The sequence below is a fragment of the Halichoerus grypus genome, chromosome 8, assembly GCF_964656455.1.
Source record: "Halichoerus grypus chromosome 8, mHalGry1.hap1.1, whole genome shotgun sequence".
Classification (NCBI taxonomy): Eukaryota; Metazoa; Chordata; class Mammalia; order Carnivora; family Phocidae; genus Halichoerus; species Halichoerus grypus.
Genome location: NC_135719.1, coordinates 48,619,579 through 48,640,059, shown reverse-complemented (window position 1 = coordinate 48,640,059; position 20,481 = coordinate 48,619,579). Strand labels below are relative to the sequence as shown.

General features: G+C 35.3%; 1 protein-coding gene across 7 annotated transcripts in view; it reads right to left on the bottom strand.

Annotated features, from left to right (window-relative positions):
- The window catches only part of DENND4A (DENN domain containing 4A), a 145,819-nt gene that overhangs the window by 29,653 nt on the left and 95,685 nt on the right, over positions 1-20,481 (bottom strand). For 3 of the 7 annotated variants that reach the window (XM_078079181.1, XM_078079180.1, XM_078079183.1), the window contains 8 exons: positions 9,940-10,073; positions 7,359-7,494; positions 6,802-7,008; positions 6,582-6,710; positions 5,962-6,103; positions 5,432-5,563; positions 2,977-3,093; positions 1,784-1,915 (listed from right to left, as the gene is read on the bottom strand). In XM_078079181.1, the coding sequence (XP_077935307.1) occupies positions 1,784-1,915; positions 2,977-3,093; positions 5,432-5,563; positions 5,962-6,103; positions 6,582-6,710; positions 6,802-7,008; positions 7,359-7,494; positions 9,940-10,073 (1,129 nt within the window). The remainder of the gene's footprint in view (positions 1-1,783; positions 1,916-2,976; positions 3,094-5,431; positions 5,564-5,961; positions 6,104-6,581; positions 6,711-6,801; positions 7,009-7,358; positions 7,495-9,939; positions 10,074-20,481) is intronic. The other 4 variants (XM_078079182.1, XM_036087149.2, XM_078079185.1 and 1 more) reach the window with 2 other exon arrangements.

Genomic DNA, 20,481 nt, shown 5'->3' with positions numbered 1-20,481 from the left:
AATGAAAGAACAATAAGGCAAAGGCTACCAAAGGCAAGTTATTACAGGTTATAATTAGACAATGACTAGGTTGTGAAATAATTCCATGATCCCAAGAAAACAAATTTTAATATTTAAGTTATAACAATGACCCAAGAAAGAAATGCAAAGTCAGATAGTTACAACTCATTTAACTTTTTTTTTTTTTTTTGAGAGCCAGAGCAGGGGAGTCTGTACACTTTTTCTATCGAGAGCCACACAGTAGATGGTTTACTTTGCAGGCCATGCAGTCTCTTTGGCAACTACTCAGCCCTGCTGATGGACTGAAAAGGCAGCCAGACAGTATGAAAACAAATGAGTGTCGTTGTGCTTCAATAAACCTTTGTTTGTGAACCCTGAAGTTTGCCTTTCACGTAATTTTCATGTGTTACAAAATACTATTCTTCTTCTAATTTCTTCGATCTTTTAAATATGTAAAGACCGTTCCTAGCTCATGGGCTTGTACGAACACAGGTGGCAGGCCCTTCGTGGCCCACGCGCCATAGCTTGCCTACCCCTGAGCGGGAGGCAGAGCTAACTGTGCTACAGAAGAACAAATGTCACTTAGCAAGGCCATGTGTAAACAGAGAGATTGCAGCCTTGACAGCTCAATCCTTCAAGATGTGTTTAGATTATATGTGATACCGAATTGAGCTAATGCCAACATAAAATATCATATAAGCAGACTAGTAACACTAGAAACTTTGAACCTTATGTCTATTTAACCCCCCAAAAAATGATCTGATGAAAAATTAGTGAGACCAAGTATTATCTCAAATCCTAAACTGACTTTTCCATTAAGTAGTTGATAACTTACATGACCTGCCAACAGCCAGATTATGCCTTAGTTTTCTCATTAAAATAGTGCTAATGTCCCCTCACGAATATAAGCGTTGCTGCATTTGTAAACATAAAATAATATATAAAAAGCACTTTAAAAAAAGATTGTATTTATTCATTTTAGAGAGAGATACAGAGCATGAAGTGGAGGGGACAGGCAGAGGGAGAGGGAGAGAGAATCTCAAGCAGACTCCCTGCTGATGATCCCACAACCCTGAGATCACGACCTGAGCTGATATCAAGAACTGGACGCCCAACTGACTGAGCCTCCCAGATGCCCCAAAAAGCACTTTGAAAAGAAAAAATATTAGGTATTGTTATCTAAACTATCTTGAGAAATAGCCTTTTAGCTCTGAGAAAATAGGAACAATAATGAAGATTAAAGAACTCTATGCTTCATTTAAAAATTGAGGGTGTAAGGTACCCTCAGATGGATCATCTCACCTGCTCTCATTTCCCCCTTCAGAAAGTCCCAACAGTCTGAACTCAAGAGATGGTATGTGGCTTGTAGGTTTGTCCTTGTACTTTGTTATAACAAAAGCTTGAACAAAGTATATTATAAAATATAGAATTCAAGTTACTAAGCTATACAATGAGAGGCTACACAAATATATAAAAAAATAATCCTGGAGAACAGACTTTAAAAAATTCATTAGAAATACAGCTACAAGGGGCGCCTGCGTGGCTCAGTCATTAAGCGTCTGCCTTCAGCTCGGGTCATGATCCCAGGGTCCTGGGATCGAGTCCCGCAGCATCAGGTTCCCTGCTCGGCGGGAAGCCTGCTTCTCCCTCTCCCACTCCCCCTGCTTGTGTTCCCTCTCTCGCTGTGTCTCTGTCAAATAAATAAATAAAATCTTTAAAAAAAAAAAAAGAAATACAGCTACAAGATACTCTGCACATAAAAGAGGTACACTATTCAACTCACCTGTGCTTTCTCCTGATATTTTATCAGCACCGTTGTTATTTGTACCACTGGGGCGAACTATACTGGAAGAACTTTGATAATTGAGCTTAGGAAGACAATCAGCACTTCCTTTTGCACTCTCACTCTCTGACACTGTAAAGATTAAAATGAAATTGTTAAGATAAAAGCTACATAGAAACTATTTAGCTTTTATTTACTCAGCTATTAAGCTATTATAGAAGGCATAAAGAGAAGTAGCTTTTAGTTATAAATATTTCTAACTGATAATAGGTGATAAGAAAATACCAAACACCTCTATATCTATTTGCTGATCACAAGTAAATGATTCCACTTATTTGAGGCTTTAAGGTGTGTATCAAATTACTAAGTCATGCGTGAGGTCCATACATACATTTTATATTTCTTCTTTGGTTGTGAAACACTGCTTTTGATGGAGGTAGGCAAGGGAGGGAATAGAGTCACAGACCATTAACAAAAACATTAAATAAAAATACTGTTAAACCTTAGAAAAGAGTCACTGTTTGAAGAAATACATATATTTCTACTACAAGAAGAGGAGTAATTGATCGGAGAGTGTTGTGCCACTGAGGCTATACACTTCACACATAAAGTTTTGGTGTGTTGGAGCATTAGGTGGTGAAGAGGGCCTGTAATGGGAGGAAAGACAAGTTATAATGGGAAAGTGGAAAATAAAATTAGTACTTTTATACTTAAAGCCACTCGTATTTTCTGTTAATAGAAGTTCACAGGGGCCCCTGGGTGGTACAGTCGGTTGAGTGACTGGCTCTTGGTTTCAGCTCATCTCAGGGTTGTGAGCTGGGAGTCCTGTGTCAGGCTCCACGCTCAGCGCGGAGTCTGCTTAAGATTCTCTCTCCCTCTCCCTCTGCCCTACCCTTCCTCCCCATGCTCTCTCTCTTTCTCCAAAATAAATAAATAAATTTTTTAAAAAATATTTTATTTATTTATTTATTTGAAAGAGAGAGAAACAACATGAGAGGGGAGAGGGTCAGAGGGAGAAGCAGGCTCCCCGCTGAGCCGGGAGCCCGATGTGAGACTTGATCCCAGGACTTGATCATGACCTGAGCCAAAGGCAGTCGCCTAACCAACTGAGCCACACAGGTGCCCCAATAAATAAATCTTTAAGACAAAAAAGGCTCACAAATTTATACACTATCAACTTAAGTAATACCTACGGGAACTAGAATCACTCCCTTTCTTATCTTTTTCTTCTTGAATTTCCTCAGTAGATATATCCCCTCTTCTAACTTCATCCTTAGATAATGAATTATATCCAAGATCAGACTGGCCACCTATGGAAAAGAGAAAAAAAAAAACAAAGAAACAAAACCCCCATGCTGTTTATCATAAACTTCTTTACTGAGAACAACTGGAATTATGAGCAACATTATTAGTGTCCAGGTTTACTTATGAGAAATTTTCTGGTTAATATCCAGTTGAAAGCATTACTTTGTTAGCCCTCCTCCCCCATCTCTATTAATGCAAGAAAGGGATGATCTCAAAATAATTTGTCTTTGGCTCCACACTGCAATCAAAAGTCTTTTGACTATGTACATTCACACTACTGTCTGGGCTCCTAAAGATACAGACAAACCAGACATTCTTCCAGCCTATGACCTTTCTAGGTGAAAGTCAGAGTTCCAACTAAGCAATGCAGAAGAAAAATCTGCAGGGAATTCAGAACAGAACACACACATAGATCACTGGAGCCAAATGTCTAAATGATTCCACTGAAGAAAATGGGTTTATTTAAATTTACTGATAGGTAATTGCTTTCTCTGAAAATTTAATTGAATAATTATTGAATTGCACTTGAGTATAAATACATGGGAGTGAGAAAAAATTAGTGTTACTGTTAAGAAAGGCAAACATTGCACTGATACAAAGAAACTTCTAATTCTGTTCAAGAGGCCTTCTGTAATTTTCTGCAAATTGTTTTCACTAGATTAGCATCAAAACATAAGGTTTTAAATCCTAGTTCTTCATCTTAGGAGACATGATTTTAAGCAAACCATTTAACCTTTTGGTTTGGATTTCAAGTCCCCAGATCTATAACACACAAAGTATGGTTACGATTATATGAGAGAGACTATATATGGAATGATTTTATAAACTGGTAAAGAACTATGTAAAGAAACTGTATTAAGTATCACTAGGTATTTAATATCTCTTATAATTTTGAGTTTGTATTTTTTCTAATCAAACTTTTGGCTCTGTTTCCACAGAAAATATAAATTTAAAAATATGAAGATAATCTTGATGAAATTCATGCTTTTATTAGATTCTGCATGCTTTAAAATAGACTTTTAAAAGGCCATAGTTAAAAACAAAAGATAGAGGGGCACCTGGCTGGCTCAGTTCGAAGAGTGTGTGAATCCTGATCTTGGGGTTGTGAGTTTGAGCCCCACATGGGGTGTAGAGATAACAAACAAAAATGAGACTAAAAAATTGATTTCTTCATTTTTAAGAGAGAATGCCTGAGGATGACTACTATAACTCGGATTAAATGCACATTGCATGATCAAAAAATAAAACGAGCCAAGAAAGAACTATGAAAATTACATTTCAACACAATTTGTTTACACTTATTACTCTTAAAAGTAGGCAAAAGAGGAGACAGACCAAAATAATGTTACCATTTGCAGAGACAGAAGCCTTCATATTTCATTAGTAATGCTTGGATTTTTAAATTTAAAATTTCTGTCTGTTAAGAGGTGGCTCTTATACTCTGTTCAAAAGTCATGGGATGCCTGGGTGGCTCAGTCACTTAAGCGTCTGCCTTCGGCTCAGGTCATAATCTCTGGGTCCTGGGATTGAGCCCTGAGGCAGGCTCCCTGCTCAGCAGGGAGTTGGCTTCTCCCTCTCCCTTTGCTCCCACCCTCCCCCCACCGCTTAAGCGCTCTCTCTAAAAAAAAAAAAAAAAAAAGGTCATGTGTCTTTTTTTAATGCACTAATGAAAAGGACAGAATTATTCAACAAATTAAGTGTGTCAGCTTTAATTCTTAGAGAAAACTTTTGTTCAAATCTGATATTTTAATGAAATTAATAGCATCTTCAGTGCTAGAATGCTGCAAGTTTTATATGAATTTGCAAGTTTATTATACCTTTTTATTTTAATATAGTTTAAAACTCACAAGAAGTTGCAAAAATAATATAGTACAGAGAGTTCCTGTGTACTGTTCACCCAGCTTCCCTCAATGATACTATCTTACATGAAACATAATACTCTGTTAAAACCAGGAAGTTGATGTTTATACGTACTATTAACTCCAATAAGGGCTATAAGTTTCTTTTTTAAAAAAACTCTAATAACATTTTCATAATTACAAACAAGAATTTACCCTAAGAAAGTGACATGATACAGAGATCTGTCTGCTATCCAGAGTTAACTGGGTTACCCTGGACTAAATACTTGAATAAACTCTCTTAAACTTTTATTTCTATTCCAATAAAGAATAAAATGGCATATAGTTATTAGACACAATATCAAACCAAGTGCCTAACATATATAATTAAAAAGTGACAGTTAACCTAAATACACCACTGAGAATTAAAATCTAAAAAAGACAGGCTAGCAAATCTAATTTTTAAAATGTACTGTAATAAATGTATACATAAGCACACACAAACCTGTACTAGATCTATCATCAGTAGCATACACTTTGATTAAACCCGTATTAAAAGGTGCCTGCTCCACAGTGTGTGTCCCATGACCACTATCCATGCTGCCATGACTAACAGCATCCAGGTCACTGCCATCTGCTTAAGAACACAATTTGACAGCATTTTACTACTCAGGCAGATACCAAAAATACACATTAGTTTGTTGCTCAAGCTAATAATCCACTCATACTGAACACGAACATGCCACATAATTAGCAAAATACAACCATAACAACTGTAATGATTGTGAATTATTAATGGATACTAAAACAAGATCACCAAAGGGTGATAATTTAACAGTTAAAGAAAAAAAGTGATTGAAGGTATTTTTTAAATGGGAAAATAGTATTAGAATTTGCTTAATGGCAGTAAAAACTAGAAATTATTAAATATTTTGAAACTAAAATTTCTAAAAAATGTAAATTATAACTAGTCAATTAATTTTTTTTTTTTTTTACAAAGTAAAACAAACACATCCCCTAAGAACTTTTAATTACCTGAGAGAGTTGTTTGTGATAAGTGTGCGTGTTTCTTTAAAGCTCTTTTGAACTGTGCGACTCCTAAAACAACGTTTCTTACTTTTGTCCAAAGAAAATAGCCACTACGACTTCTTGAAGGCCAGGTACTTTCCAAAACAGCCTATTCATTCAACAAAATAAAATAATTAGTAAAATAAAATATATCAGTGAATGCACGTTGGCTTTATAGTAAAGCTAAAGAATATCTAAATACATTGTATAACAGCAAAATAGAACAAAAAAACTTACTTGATTTACAGAATATATATACATATTTTTAAAGATTTTATTTATTTATTTGACAGAGAGAGATATAGCGAGAAAGGGAACACAAGCAGAGGGAGTGGGAGAGGGAGAAGCAGGCTTCCCGCCGAGCAGGGAGCCCGATGAGATGCAGGGCTCCGTCCCAGGACCCTGGGACCATGACCTGAGCCCAAGGCAGATGCTTAACGACTGAGCCACCCAGGCGCCCCCAGAATATATTTTAATACTCCAAAACCAATGCCAAATAAAGCCCAAATCAATTATTTCTGCCATTATATTAAGGTTGTATAGTCACAAAAGTTATACTCGTTCTCCCATTAAATCAAAGTCATTACCTTATTATAATAACCATAAGTGATGGCATTGGGGTCAATACCAGCTTTCTGCATTTCAAAAAGCACTCGAACCGCAAGCACCGGCTGATCATACTGCCCACAGAGCTGCATAAGAATGCGGTAGCACACCTGAAACACACAGTTCAGAAGTGTTCGGAAACAAAGTATCTACGAACATAGATCTAGAATAAAATAGTGCACTTTTAAAAAGAATTGTTACCTCATCAGGTGGATCCATCTTTTTGGACTGCATTTTTTTAAGCACATCATATGCTGTTTTCAGTGCCCTGACTTTTGAATGACATACTTTCACATAAGCTGGCAGACAAATAAACCACAGTCCGTAACAGTGGCGCAGGAGACACCTAGACCACATTTGAGGAATGGAAGAATACCTCTTGGCAATTTTATGGGCTGATTTAATTTCCTAGAAAAAAATGCAAGGGTCTCATTAATAAACTGACACACTTAAGCATCCTTATTTAACTGAACGCTGAACAAGTATAAGTCATATGTTTTTATAGTACTTCCGTAACAAAATCTGTCTATAATTAATACAGATTCAAGCAGAGGCTTATAAATATGTGAAATAAAGTTCTAAGATAAGAAAACTAGTTAATTTTTTGAAGTCACATTACTCTAAATTATTTTTGGGATGTTCGCATAATAATCTAGTCATACATATGGGATAGTAAAATATATTAAGGTTGGATGAATGTCATATTTATTTTTGTTCTAATACTTGATTACATGAAAAACGCAAAATTGTCAAAGCACCTGTTTTGTTCTTCTGAACATGGGAGAAGGGCTGCTAGGACTACTTGATTTTGAAGGCAATTTGTTCTTTCGTGTTTGTAGAAATCCTTCAGGTCTCTCAAATAAATTGTTTCTAAGAACTGGAAATCCATTATAGCTGTTTTTGAAAAGAAAAAAAAAATCTCAAGCACACATAGATGATCATACTGGTCATAATCTAAAAAAAATTCTGACCAATAACGTCTTAACTTAGAGTCTATTTTCATTATCTTTCTCCATCAGACTATGATATATACTCAACAAATATTCGTGCTAATGTTGCCTTTCTTGCTATCATATTTAGACATCTAATAGCCAAATACAAACTCAAATATATATTTTAGAGGTAGAAAAGTGAAAGATTTAAATTTTGCTGAACTTGACATCAAACCCTAAAGTAAATCAAGTGAACTTTGTAAGTTAGTATTCTCGTAAATACACAGCAAACATATCAGATAATATGACAGCTGGTAAAGGGCCCCCAAATCAATACTCTTTCAGACAGGACAGTCATTAGTATTATTGCTTTAGGTTAAGGTATTACTATAGAACCGTCCTCTTCAAAAGATACAAATAATGTATTAGCACATTCCAAGACAAACTCTGATATTATCATGAATTGGTTTATCAGGTTAGCTAAGCAGGTTCTGGCTCTCATTTGTGAGAAAGAAAACTGAAGAGGTTGGAGAAGAAGAAGAAAAGATTAGAATGAGTGGCCCTATGAGGAAGTGGGTCTAATTGGGGTGCTAGAGCAAGGTGTTTGGGAATGTAAAAGGTAGCTGCAGCTAGGAAAAAGACATGCTGAAAAGAACAGAAGAAGCCCCTGAGCATCAAACAGAACCTACTTTATAATCTTCCTAAAGGCATAGCAATAGTTTCAATTAACTGAGAAGAAAACCAGCTATGATAAAAGATGGTAAACGATATCTATTATACATTACTACAGGCAAATTCAGTAGGGTAAAAAATAAATATTAAATGTTAAGTAGGAATAAAATAGCAAAGAAGTTCAGGAAAACTACGTCCCATAAAAATTTCACTGTATGTACACGGTGTGATAATAAGACCATTCTGTGTGCCTTATGGAAACTTACTACCCTATCATTTCACACAGACAATGTAAGAATATGAGTCACCTCTCACTAAGAGGACCCACTGTGCACACTGAAGACATTTAAGCTGTGTCTCCAATGACGGGTATGATTACACCAAAATTATATTGTTAGTCTCAACTTAAAAAGTGACTTAGATTCTTTTAAAAATGGGAACTTTCTAAGCTAAGTAATTTTTTTTTATTAGAGGACTAAATCTAAAAGTAAAGTTTAAATTTAAAAAAAAAGTTAAAACCAAAGCATAAAAAGAAAAACAAAACTGTATTAGTGAAACCTGCTCCTAAACAAATCTTAGAAGTATAATGTACAAAAGAGATCAAAGAAATGAGATCTTGTTTAGAAAGAAAAAGAAGCGAGAAAGAGAGAAATTAGGAGATTTTAAACACCTTTGACAAAAGCCAGAATTTTAAAAAGTGATCTGCGCAACATCATTAATAGATGAAGACTAAGGGCAGGAACCAAGTGGCCTATGAATTAATCAACAACATTCACAAACACCTGTTGCACCACTTTTCCATCTGTAAAAGGAAGAATTTAACCCGAGTTATAAATGAGGGTGTCCTGAAAAATCCTTTTTCAATGAAAATAAACTGCGACCTAATGAATGACAGATGTGAAATGGTTTTAAAATCTTTAAAGAAAGAAAGTATTACTGGAGAAAGAAATTATTTAAAATCTAAAAGGAAGTGCCATTTTAAGTAAAAATAAATGCATACTGGAAACTACCTCTAGTAGATAACAAATGTATGTGTATAATATACATCTAGATAGATACATAGATGTATAATAAGTCTACTTCTATGATAACCTTATTTTACTATGCTCAGAACTTTCTCTTTTTCCCATTAGACTTGAAAGCAGGAACAACGTATCACTCAAGTCTATATACCAAGCACTTAGCATAGCATCTGACCAAATTTCCTAAGTTAACTGATTGATTCCTAATAGTTCTGAATTTCCATGACTTAAATAAAAACTCACAGAAAAATTAATAGCCTAAAAAATTATATTATCAAAATTAAGGCCACAAATATTGACTCTAAATTAGATTTAATCCTGTTGTAAACCAAGGTTACATTAATCAGTATGTGCGTGGGAAAGGGGATGAAAGTGAGAGGATTAGCTTTAGTGAGAAACAAAAATCAAAATCTATAATAAAAGTGCTGCATTTTGGTGGGGTGAGGTCCTAACTGCATTTAACCAACATTTATAAGAACAGATACTTATGTAGATATAGAGAGCTTCCCAAGGCTATATTATGCAAAATTATAATTCTTTTCTCTTTATACCTCAAAACTTAATAATGGATGTGGGATAAGCTTGCTTACCACCTAAAAATTAGGAATCTGTAAAGTTTGGATTTTTGAAAATACCACAGTCCTTAGAAAGCTACGTCACAGATGATGGATTGCTTCTCTCTTTCAATCTCAAACATTCTGCCTCTTGAATACCTGTACTGTAAAGGGGGTTCTTCACCATTGGGTAGATGGGGGATCTCAGGTGGTGTTACAAAAACAGTATGTTCACTTTTGAAAGATTCATCCAGTTCTATAAGTCGCATTTCACCACTCTTGTCCATATCCACCTGAAAAAGTTTAAAAAACATACATTAAAAAAATACATTGGTTAGCCAAGAGTTTGTCTATGGGGAATGGCTAAATAAACCATTTACACAACTGGATATTAAAAAACTATTAGGGAAAAAAAAATGAGCAAGTTCTCTATGTACCACTAAAAAAGATTTCCAAGATAATTAAGTAAACATAACAAGGTGCAGAACACTGTATATATTATCTTTTGAGTAAGAAAGAGGGGAAAAATAAAAACACACATACATTTTTTTTGCTTGTATTCACATAAGGATATACTAAAGAATACTATGAAAAGTAATTTCCCATATGGGGAAGGGGTGATGAATGGAATGGACAAGGATGAGATAGGACCCAGATTTCCCAATGTATACCTTTTTACATTATTTTGCATTTTGAATCATGAGAATGTACTCAAGAAGTAATATTTTTAAAAAATGCACAAACACGTGTGTGTATGTGTTGAGAATACCGAGTTCTAGATCTCATTTATACTAAGTATAACATATTTCTCTAAGTTTTTCCAGTTTATGTAGAAGCAGATTTGAGTTAAAATTCCAGTCACATCAGTATTGAAAGCACTTTAATAGTACAATCTCCCCTAGATACTCTATGGCAAGGTAATATTCATAAAAAATGAAAACTTAACAGACTCTAAACTGCCTAAAAGGAGCTCATAAACTAAAAAGCACAACACTGGCATTAAAAAAAAAATTAAAAACAAACAAACAAAAAAATCCACCAAGATGTCATACATAAGACAAAATATAACCCACGGCACTTTATTACGTTAGAGAGAATATCATATTATCAGTCAGAAATAAATAGGAGAACAAGAATTATTACCAAGTTAACTCTTTAAGATAAGGATTTAAGGCACAATATACCACAAAAGGACAGGTATAGCTTTTAAATTTTTCTAATCCTTACTAAAAAAAGCTGAACATTCAGAGTGTTCTTACATAAATTGTCAGTTATAATTTCACAGTATTACATGCTATAATCTCGAAGATTAAAGAATGTTCTTAATGATATATCCATATAGTATGCTAGAAAACAATAAAGATGTTTCAGAATAATTAAAGACATGAAAAATGTTCACAAAGTAATGATAAATGAAGAAAACCCATACTACATATATTTTGATTCTAATTTTTTAAAAGAGAGTGAATATGTATGCCATATAGACATATGTGTATATATATATATATATATTCATGTTTTTCTCTCACACATGTATACTCTTATCAAAATGTTACCTCTGGGTAATGGTATTACTGCAATGAATTGTCTTCTTCCTTATATTGTTATTTTCCAATTAAAAAATAATATGTATTAGTTTTATTGGTTTTTTCAAAAATTACAAAAGAATAAATGCTCAAAATAAAAATTTAAGCAAAGTAGAATATATTGCTTTAGAACAAGCACTTATTTCTTTTTCTTTTTTTACGATTTTATTTCTTTTTTTCACAGAGAGAGACACAGTGAGAGAGGGAACACAAGCAGGGGGAATGGGAGAGGGAGAAGCAGGCTTCCCACTGAGCAGGGAGCCCGATGTGGGGCTCGATCCCAGGACCCAAAGGCAGATGCTTAACAACTGAGCCACCCAGGCACCCCTAGAATAAGCACTTATTTCAATTCTGTTGAAGGATAGTTAAAAATCAGTATATAAAAGGTACCTTTCTTTCTAGCCTGTCAAAAAAGAACTTTTATATGGTGAAATAAGCAAGGATACAGTAAACTGGATAATCACATACCCTGATGGTACTGAAAATTGGTAAAGATATGTTTATTTATTTTTATTTTTTTAAGATTTTATTTATTTATTTTGAAAGAGAGAGACAGCGTGAGAGGGAACACAAGCGGGGGAGTGGGAGAGGGAGAAGCAGGCTCCCCGCAGAGCAGGGAGCCCGATGCAGGGCTCGATCCCAGGACCCTGGAACCATGACCTGAGCCAAAGGCAGACGCCCAACGACTGAGCCACCCAGGCGCCCTGGTAAAGATATGTTTAAACACATCTGCCTTATTCTTATTCTAAGGAAATAACCTAACATGAAAAAAAAAAAACCTATCAGCATGAAAGATTTTTTTTTTCCAGGATTGCAATAGCAATACATTGGAAGTCACCTATATTTCAAAAAACAGGTAAATGAATGAAGTATGATAAATAGATGAAATATACAATCATTAAAAATTAAAATAGCAAAGATCACTCAGACTTCTGGTTGAACAAGACAAATTAAACACAACGATTTACCTTCACTCCCTCTTGAAATCTCACCAAACTGAGAAGTAAGGGGATTGAAAAAAAAAAAAAAAAAAAAACCCAGCAAAGGCAAAATGAACTGGAGAGAGGACAATAGCACAGCTGGAGTTCAAAACATTTTAGAAGCTGCAAAGTAGATCGATGTGACCTGTGAAAGCTGAAAGCCACAGATCCGGCACTGGGGAGGGGATAAAGGAGAAAAAGCCAAAAATCTAGCCATTTTGCTGTGTAGAGTCCCAGAAAGGTCAGGAATGAAAAGTGCTCGATGACCTTGAAGATGGGAGTGCACATGGAGCTGAAGCAGGAGAATTAGTTAAAAGCCTACGTTTAAGGACTCCCAGATCCCTGACACAACCCAGTATCAGGCCACTACCTCTCCCCACCGTGGCCATAGACTAGGTTGGGTCTTTCTGTGTGAACCAGAAGGACTCTAGACTTGAGGACACCAGACAGAGCTGTGGGAGATGAAGGAGGCTAATAAAAACAGGTGAAGGGAGTAAAAGCCTACATGTTACAACAAGGGAAAACCTCAGTTACCTTCCCCACTCTGCTGTGAGAATATTGGCAATCAGGCTTACACTCCTCAGGCTAAAGACTGGAGATAACCTCTTGGGGAAACTAAGCAGCCTAAAAGAAAAGAATTATAGACACCGATCAATCAGGGACTCTAACGATATAGCTGAGTTCCTTTATGATCATCAATCTCATACCTAAGGAAGCTCCAAGCCTCACCTTCCCATTAAAGCTCCAATGAGTTCTTTGTGCCTCATTCTTGAAATACTGACCAAAGATTACACAAGGAAAACTAATAACTTGAAGGAAAATAAAACAAGTATTGAAAGCAACATTTGACTAAGAAGAAGCAGAGACAATGCAAGGGGAAAAAACTGCTCAAAATAACTAAAACGAATAAGCCTACATCCATGAAAAGAAGATGCTATAAAAAAGAGACTTAGGGAAATTATAAATGTGACAGAAGTAAAAATTATACTACAGAAGTTGGAAAATAAACTTGAAGAAATCTCCCAGAAAGTGGAGATGAAAAACAGAAAATGGGATGAAAAAGTTAAGAGGATCAGGATAGGAAGGCCAATATCCCAACAATACATACTTCAGAAAAAGAGAACCAAAGAAATGGAGTAAAGAAAGAAATGGGATGCAGGAAAATGGCCCAGAATCTGAAGAAAATGAGTCCACAGAGTAAAAGGGCCTGCACGTACTCAACTCAATGAAGAAAAGAAGGCCTCCACCAGGCATATCCTTATGAAACTTTAGAACATCAAGCATCTTAAATGCTTTCAGAGAGAAAAAGAGATCAGGCACAAAAGGTCAGAAATCAACATAGCATTAGACCAGATGTTACTCTCAACAATAACATTCAAAGCTAGAAGATTTTAAAATTTTACATCCAACCAAATTAGCAATCAAGTATTAGGAGAGAATAAAGATATTTACAGACAGGGCATCAAAAAATGTTTATCTCTCACATACTCTCTCTCACTAAGCTACTGGAAGATGTGCTCCATCATAAAAAGGAAATACATTACGAAAGAAGTTACTGAAGCCAGAAAGCAGCGGATCCAACTCTGGAGAGAAGTCAGTATAAGTCCCAAGATGATGGTGAAGGAAAAAACCAGGATGAGAGACTAGCAAGCAATCAGTTCAGATTAGAATACAAAAGGAAATTTCCAGCAAAAAAAAAAAAAAATCAAATGGATAGATTACCTGATATGTTGGAAAAATTGAGATTTTAGATTTTTCACTTTTGTAGAAGAGTTTGGAGATGAATTAATAGTAGACACAAAACAAGAAATACAGTAATTATTAACTTGGGAGAAACCAAAATCCATGCATGAAAGGAAATCTAATTACAATATATATGTGGCCTAGCTGGGATTATATACAAAGTGATAATAATATTAACACTGAACAACCATTTGAGCAAAATTCCTTATAATGACACTGGGAGAATTCAGGTGATGTGGTAGGAATGACATTAATGGATAAAAAACAATCAGCAGCAATAAAAACATGTTATTTGGAAATCTTAAGGTAAATAGCTGAAGAAATGGATGAAAGAGAAAAGTGGTTGCCTTTGGGGAGTAGAAACTAGGGGCAGGAAGGAATGGAACCAAAGCCTTGGAAAATTATTTGACTTTCTAGATTATTATGTTTTACTGCAGTAAAAATGAAAATTTCCTTTTATGAGATTTGGCTGTGATATTAAAAATGCTTATAAGATCTGGTTGTATAAAAAATTGGGAAACTACATTATAATTATGAAAACAACACTGAAAGTGAACGTCAAATGGATATTAGTTAGGGCACTGGGCTTTACAGAGTTTTTTCTCTCTCTTATTTTCCACACTTCCTGTTTCGTTAGTCATTTAATAATATTGTTAAAAATTAAACTTTCAATAAAAACAGAGAATACCTGAGCCATTATCAGCAAACCGAGCAATATTTTTAAAACAACAGCATTAGGAATATGTCAGTGATAACTCAAAATCATAGGTATCCCAATAGGATACAGTGTCCATGGGTAACCCAAGAAAAATGAGAAGCTCTACACACAAACCTTTTATGCAGATGAAGTGTGGTTAATCTAATTATAAGGGCAGCAGTGATAATGAAAAAGAAGAGATGGTTAAAACGAATACCCAAGGTCATTGGAAAGAAAGTTGGAAATTACTCCTGTCTCCATGATGGACTATTACAAGAGTGAACTGCTTGTCTATGAACAACAGATGTTTTTAAATTTTTATTTATTATTTATTTTTTTAAAATTTATTTGTCAGAGAGAGAGAGCAGAGTGAGCCAGAGAGAATGTACGTGTGGGGGAGGGGCAGAGGGAGAAGCAGGAGAAGCAGGGAGTCTGATGAACAGGGAGCCCGACTAGGGGGAGGGGGAGCTGATCCCAGGATCCTTAACCAACTAAGCCACCCAGGCGCTCCTAAATTTCCAGCCATTTTGTTCACATAGAAAAAAACCTGTGTATGAGGACAACTGCTCTAATTCTCAGTACTGTAAAGTCTATTAAAATATTAAAATTTTGCACTGTAGATTCAGTACCCTGGGAAAAGATATTTTCCTTAACTTGTATACCAATAAAATCGCATTTCAACATTATAAAAACAGCCATGCTATATACATCCTACATGTATCAGTTGGCCATTTCTGTCTTTTGGAAAGCACAGTGACATCTGCCCATTGGGAGAAAAAGAAATCCAACACCCACGACAGGATAAAATTAAAGTAATTTTCATATTCTCTTCATATTTTTTCCACAAGACATTAATATACTTAGAGAACACTGCAGAGGGATGCTTGGGAGACTAAGAAAAATCTTACCAGACTATTTGTTACACAAACCTGCCCTTAGTTAAGAACCCTCCTATAGGAACAGATTGTAAGGATTTAAAACATAATCATACGAAGAACAAGAACACATGGTTCTTAAATTAGTCATAAATGAAAGTCAAATAATTCTCATACATTGTTTTTCTTATTCCTATTCAGCATTATCCACTCTAGCTTTTTAAAGTTGGGCAAATGTTTTCTGTTTGAATATGCTAAGATCAAAAGAGGAATATGTCAGGGCGCCTGGGTGGCTCAGTTGTTAAGCATCTGCCTTCAGCTCAGGTCATGATCCCAGGGTCCTGGGATCGAGCCCCACATCGGCGGGAAGCCTGCTTCTCCCTCTCCCACTCCCCCTGCTTGTGTTCCCTTCTCGCTGTGTCTCTTTCTGTCAAATAAATAAATAATCTTAAAAAAATAAATTAAAAAAATAGGAATATGTCTAATTCCTATTCAATCTTAATCACGGATTGACTTAGTTAATTTATATATATTATTATTTATATATAACTTATATAAAAACTTATATATAAATATATAATATGTAATTTATATATAAATACTACTTATTTCCCATAGCTAAATTGCCAGAGGTAAAAAGATCTGTTCACTTAAAAAATTAAGTTAAAAGTCACCCAACTAAGAAATAACCCTACATAAATGATTATTTTAAAAGTATTACTGATATTCATAAAACATTTGCAGATTAAAAGCAAGTACTCACTTGTACTAAGTGTACTTAAATTGTGGTACTATAATATGAAAGGTAGTAACAGTACTGTATAATTATTTACTATTTCAGAGAGTTCTGCTTAATAATACTAGGAATACAATTAACCTCTAACTGCATATGAAGGTTATTAAGATGTATTTTGGATCTTGTGACATTTTGTTATTTTCTCTAATAAAAACTTCCTTGAATTATAATAAAGCAAATACAAGTAACTATGTTTTAGTGAGTTAATTTTGAGTTTTAATTTTCTTAGTCACTAAAATCTTTAAGTGCAACATGATTCCATTATATGTAAGTGATCTTTTGTTGGATCTAGATTTTGAGTAGGTGAATAGCATTTCAGGAAAATAATCTGTCTAGAAACAATGGTTACACATTTAATGGGACTGGCTTTTTTTGACAGAATGTATATTCTTTAAGCAATTATTCTCATGTCCTGTACTGACTCCAAGTAAATAGCAGGTGACCTACTTTCAGAAATTCCTAGACAATATAATGTAGTAATTATCAGTGATAAAATATCCTTCTTAGAACATGATGCCCTAGGTACCTAGCAAAAGTGTTATATGTCTTACAATACTAATGAGTATTTTAAAAACCATATGATACTGACATTACTGTATGAATTCTTAGTTGAAACACAAACTTGTGAACAAGATACATAAAGTAAGTAGAAAAAGGGAACAATACAAGATTTCTGTCGTTTGCACAGTTAAGTGGATTCCTACCACAAATTTAGTGTTCCCATGTGGATTAATTAATGTATTGGCTAAAGTATGCTATTAGCAAAACTCTGGTCACTAGTTTAGTCCCTTACCATTCAGTTAGTTTGGCACAGGAACAAAGTGTTACACAAATGTATGCCACTGTTCACCAGGCAAGCTCAATGAGCATATATGGATGACCAGTGGAAGTCCAGCACCAGAGGGGAAAAACTTTAAAAGTGCATAATGCTGTAAGAAACATCATTTAAAAAAAAAAAAAAAAGGCTCTACGCCCAACGTGGGGCTTGAACTCATGACCCTCAGATCAAGAGTCACATGCTCTACCCCTGAGCCAGCCAGGTACCCCCAGAAACATCATTTTTTATATAAAACAAAACAAGTATTCCTATAAAAAAGGATTTAAAGCACACTTTTCTATTTACCACACACCTTTCTATTTATTTATTCTTTCTATTAAGCACCAAATAAGGCAAACCTACAGATTTGATTAAAATAGTGAAAACCAAGTTCTTGGCACAATGCTGCAATGAAAACAAAACTGTCAAGGAGCTATGGCATTACCACTCAAAATAAACAGGATTTTCAAGCTCTATATAGGCAGAGTTCAACTTACCAAAAAGGCAGGGTTCTGAAAGTCCACTTCTAAATAGAGTATTCAAAATTAGGTTGATAGAAATGTTCTATGTTTTGGAGTCATGGTCACATGGAAATCTGTATTTGCCAAAACTCATCAAACTGTACATTTCAGAGGTGCATTTACTATTTGTATATTATATCTCAATAAACTTTGGTTTTTAAAAAATGTCCTAAAAGGTGGTTACAGTACCAATCTACCAGAGAGAAATTTAATAGATATCTTTCTAGCAGAACACTGAAGCCCTGCACCATTTGAACCATAGCTAATCACTATTTATACCCATGTTTCTATGGAAAAATGAATTATGAGTTCTAAGTAGATAATGGCATATATCCATTTTTTCCCCTACTCCAAAGCATTTCAAGGACTAGGGTGATTATTTCTAGGCACCTTAACCTGTTAATTCTCTATCAGCACCAGAACAGTATTTCTCTACATCAACCAACCATCAAGTGTTCTAAATTGAAGGATCTGAACTTGTTGTTCATATGTATAAGTCATTCAAAAGTCAAACATTTCTATGTCATGAAATGATAAAACCAAATGAACTACCACTCTATAAAGTCAAATAAAAATCAGCAAAATATAAAAAATAGTCATGTTTTCTACTTTTTGGTTCATACAACACTACTCTGAACACTGGGAGATGTGCATAATGATCTCTCCTCACAATATATACATATATATTTTTTTTTTTACTTTTTTTTTAAACATATAATGTATTATTTGTTTCAGGGGTACAGGTCTGTGATTCATCAGTCTTACACAAATCACAGCACTCACCATAGTACCTACCCTCCCCAATGTCCATCACCCAGCCACCCCATCCTTCCCACCCCCCTCCACTCCAGCAACCCTGCTTGTTTCCTGAGATTAAGAGTCTCTTATGGTTTATCTCCCTCTCCAGTTTCGTCGTTTCATTTTCCCCTCCCTTCCCCTATGATCTTCTGTCTTGTTTCTCAAATTCCTCGTATCAGTGAGATCATATGATACTTGTCTTTCTCTGATTGACTTATTTCGCTTAGCATAATACCCTCTAGTTCCAACCACGTCATTGCAAATGGCAAGATTTCATTTTTTTGATGGCTGCATAATATTCCAGTGTGTGTGTGTGTGTGTGTGTGTGTGTGTGTGTGTGTGTGTGCGCGCGCGCGCGCGCACATCTTCTTTATCCACTCATCTCTTGATGAACATCTAGGCTCTTTCCATAGTTTGCTATTGTGGACATTGCTGCTATAAACATTGGAAGGCAGCTATGCTCACCACTATACCACCAACGCTGCTGCTATAAACATTGGGATGCGTGTGCCTCTTCGGATCACTACATTTGTATCTTTGGGGTGAATACCCAGTAGTGCAATTGCTGGTTGTAGAGTAGCTCTATTTTCAACTTTTTGAGGAACCTCCATACTGTTTTCTAGAGTGGTTGCACCAGCTTGCATTCCCACCAACAGTGTAGGAGGGCTCCCCTTCCTCCATATCCTTGCCAACATCCGTCGTTTCCTGACTTGTTAATTTTAGCCATTCTGACTGGTGTGAGGTGGTATCTCATTGAGGTTTTGATTTGGATTTCCCTGATACTGAGTGATGTGGAGCACCTTTTCGTGTGTCTGTTGGCCATTTGGATGTCTTCTTTGCAGAAATGTCTGTTCATGTCTTCTGCCTATTTCTTGATTGTATTATTTGTTCTTTGGGTGTTGAGTTTGATAAGTTCTTTATAGATTTTGGATCCTAGCCCTTTATCTGATATGTCATTTGCAAATATCTTCTCCCATTCTGTCAGTTGTCTTTTGGTTTTGTTGACCGTTTCTTTTGCTGTGCAAAAGCTTTTTATCTTGATGAAGTCCCAATAGTTCATTTTGGCCTTGCTTCCCTTGCTTTTGGTGATGTTTCTAGGAAGAAGTTGCTGCGGATGAGGTCAAAGAGGTTGCTACCTGTGTTCTCCTCAAGGATTTTGATGGATTCCTGTCTCACATTTAGGTCTTTCATCCATTTTGAGTCTATTTTTGTGTGTGGTGTAAGGAAATGGTCCAGTTTCATTCTTTTCATGTGGCTGTCCAATTTTCCCAACACCATTTGTTAAAGAGACTGTCTTTTTTCCACTGGACATTCTTTCTGGCTTTGTCAAAGATTAGTTGACCATAAAGTTGAGGGTCCATTTCTGGGCTCTCTATTCTGTTCTATTGATCTATGTGTCTGTTTTTGTGCCAGTACCATACTGTCTTGATGATTACAGCTTTGTTACAGAGCTTGAAGTCCGGAATTGTGATGCCACCAGCTTTGCTTTTCTTTTTCAACATTCCTCTGGCCATTCAGGGTCTTTTCTGGTTCCATACAAATTTTAGGATTATTTGTTCCACTTCTTTGAAAAAAGTTGATGGTATTTTGATAGGATTGCATTAAATATATAGATTGCTCTAGGTAGCATAGACATTTTCACAATATTTGTTCTTCCAATCCACGAGCATGGAACATTTTTCCATTTCTTTGTGTCTTCCCAATTTCTTTCATGAGTATTCTATAGTTTTCTGAGTATAAATCCTTTGCCTCTTTGGTTAGATTTATTCCTAGGTATCTTATGGTTTTGGGTGCAATTGTAAATGGGATTGACTCCTTAATTTCTCTTTCTTCTGTCTTGTTGGTGTATAGAAATGGAACTGATTTCTGTGCATTGATTTTATATCCT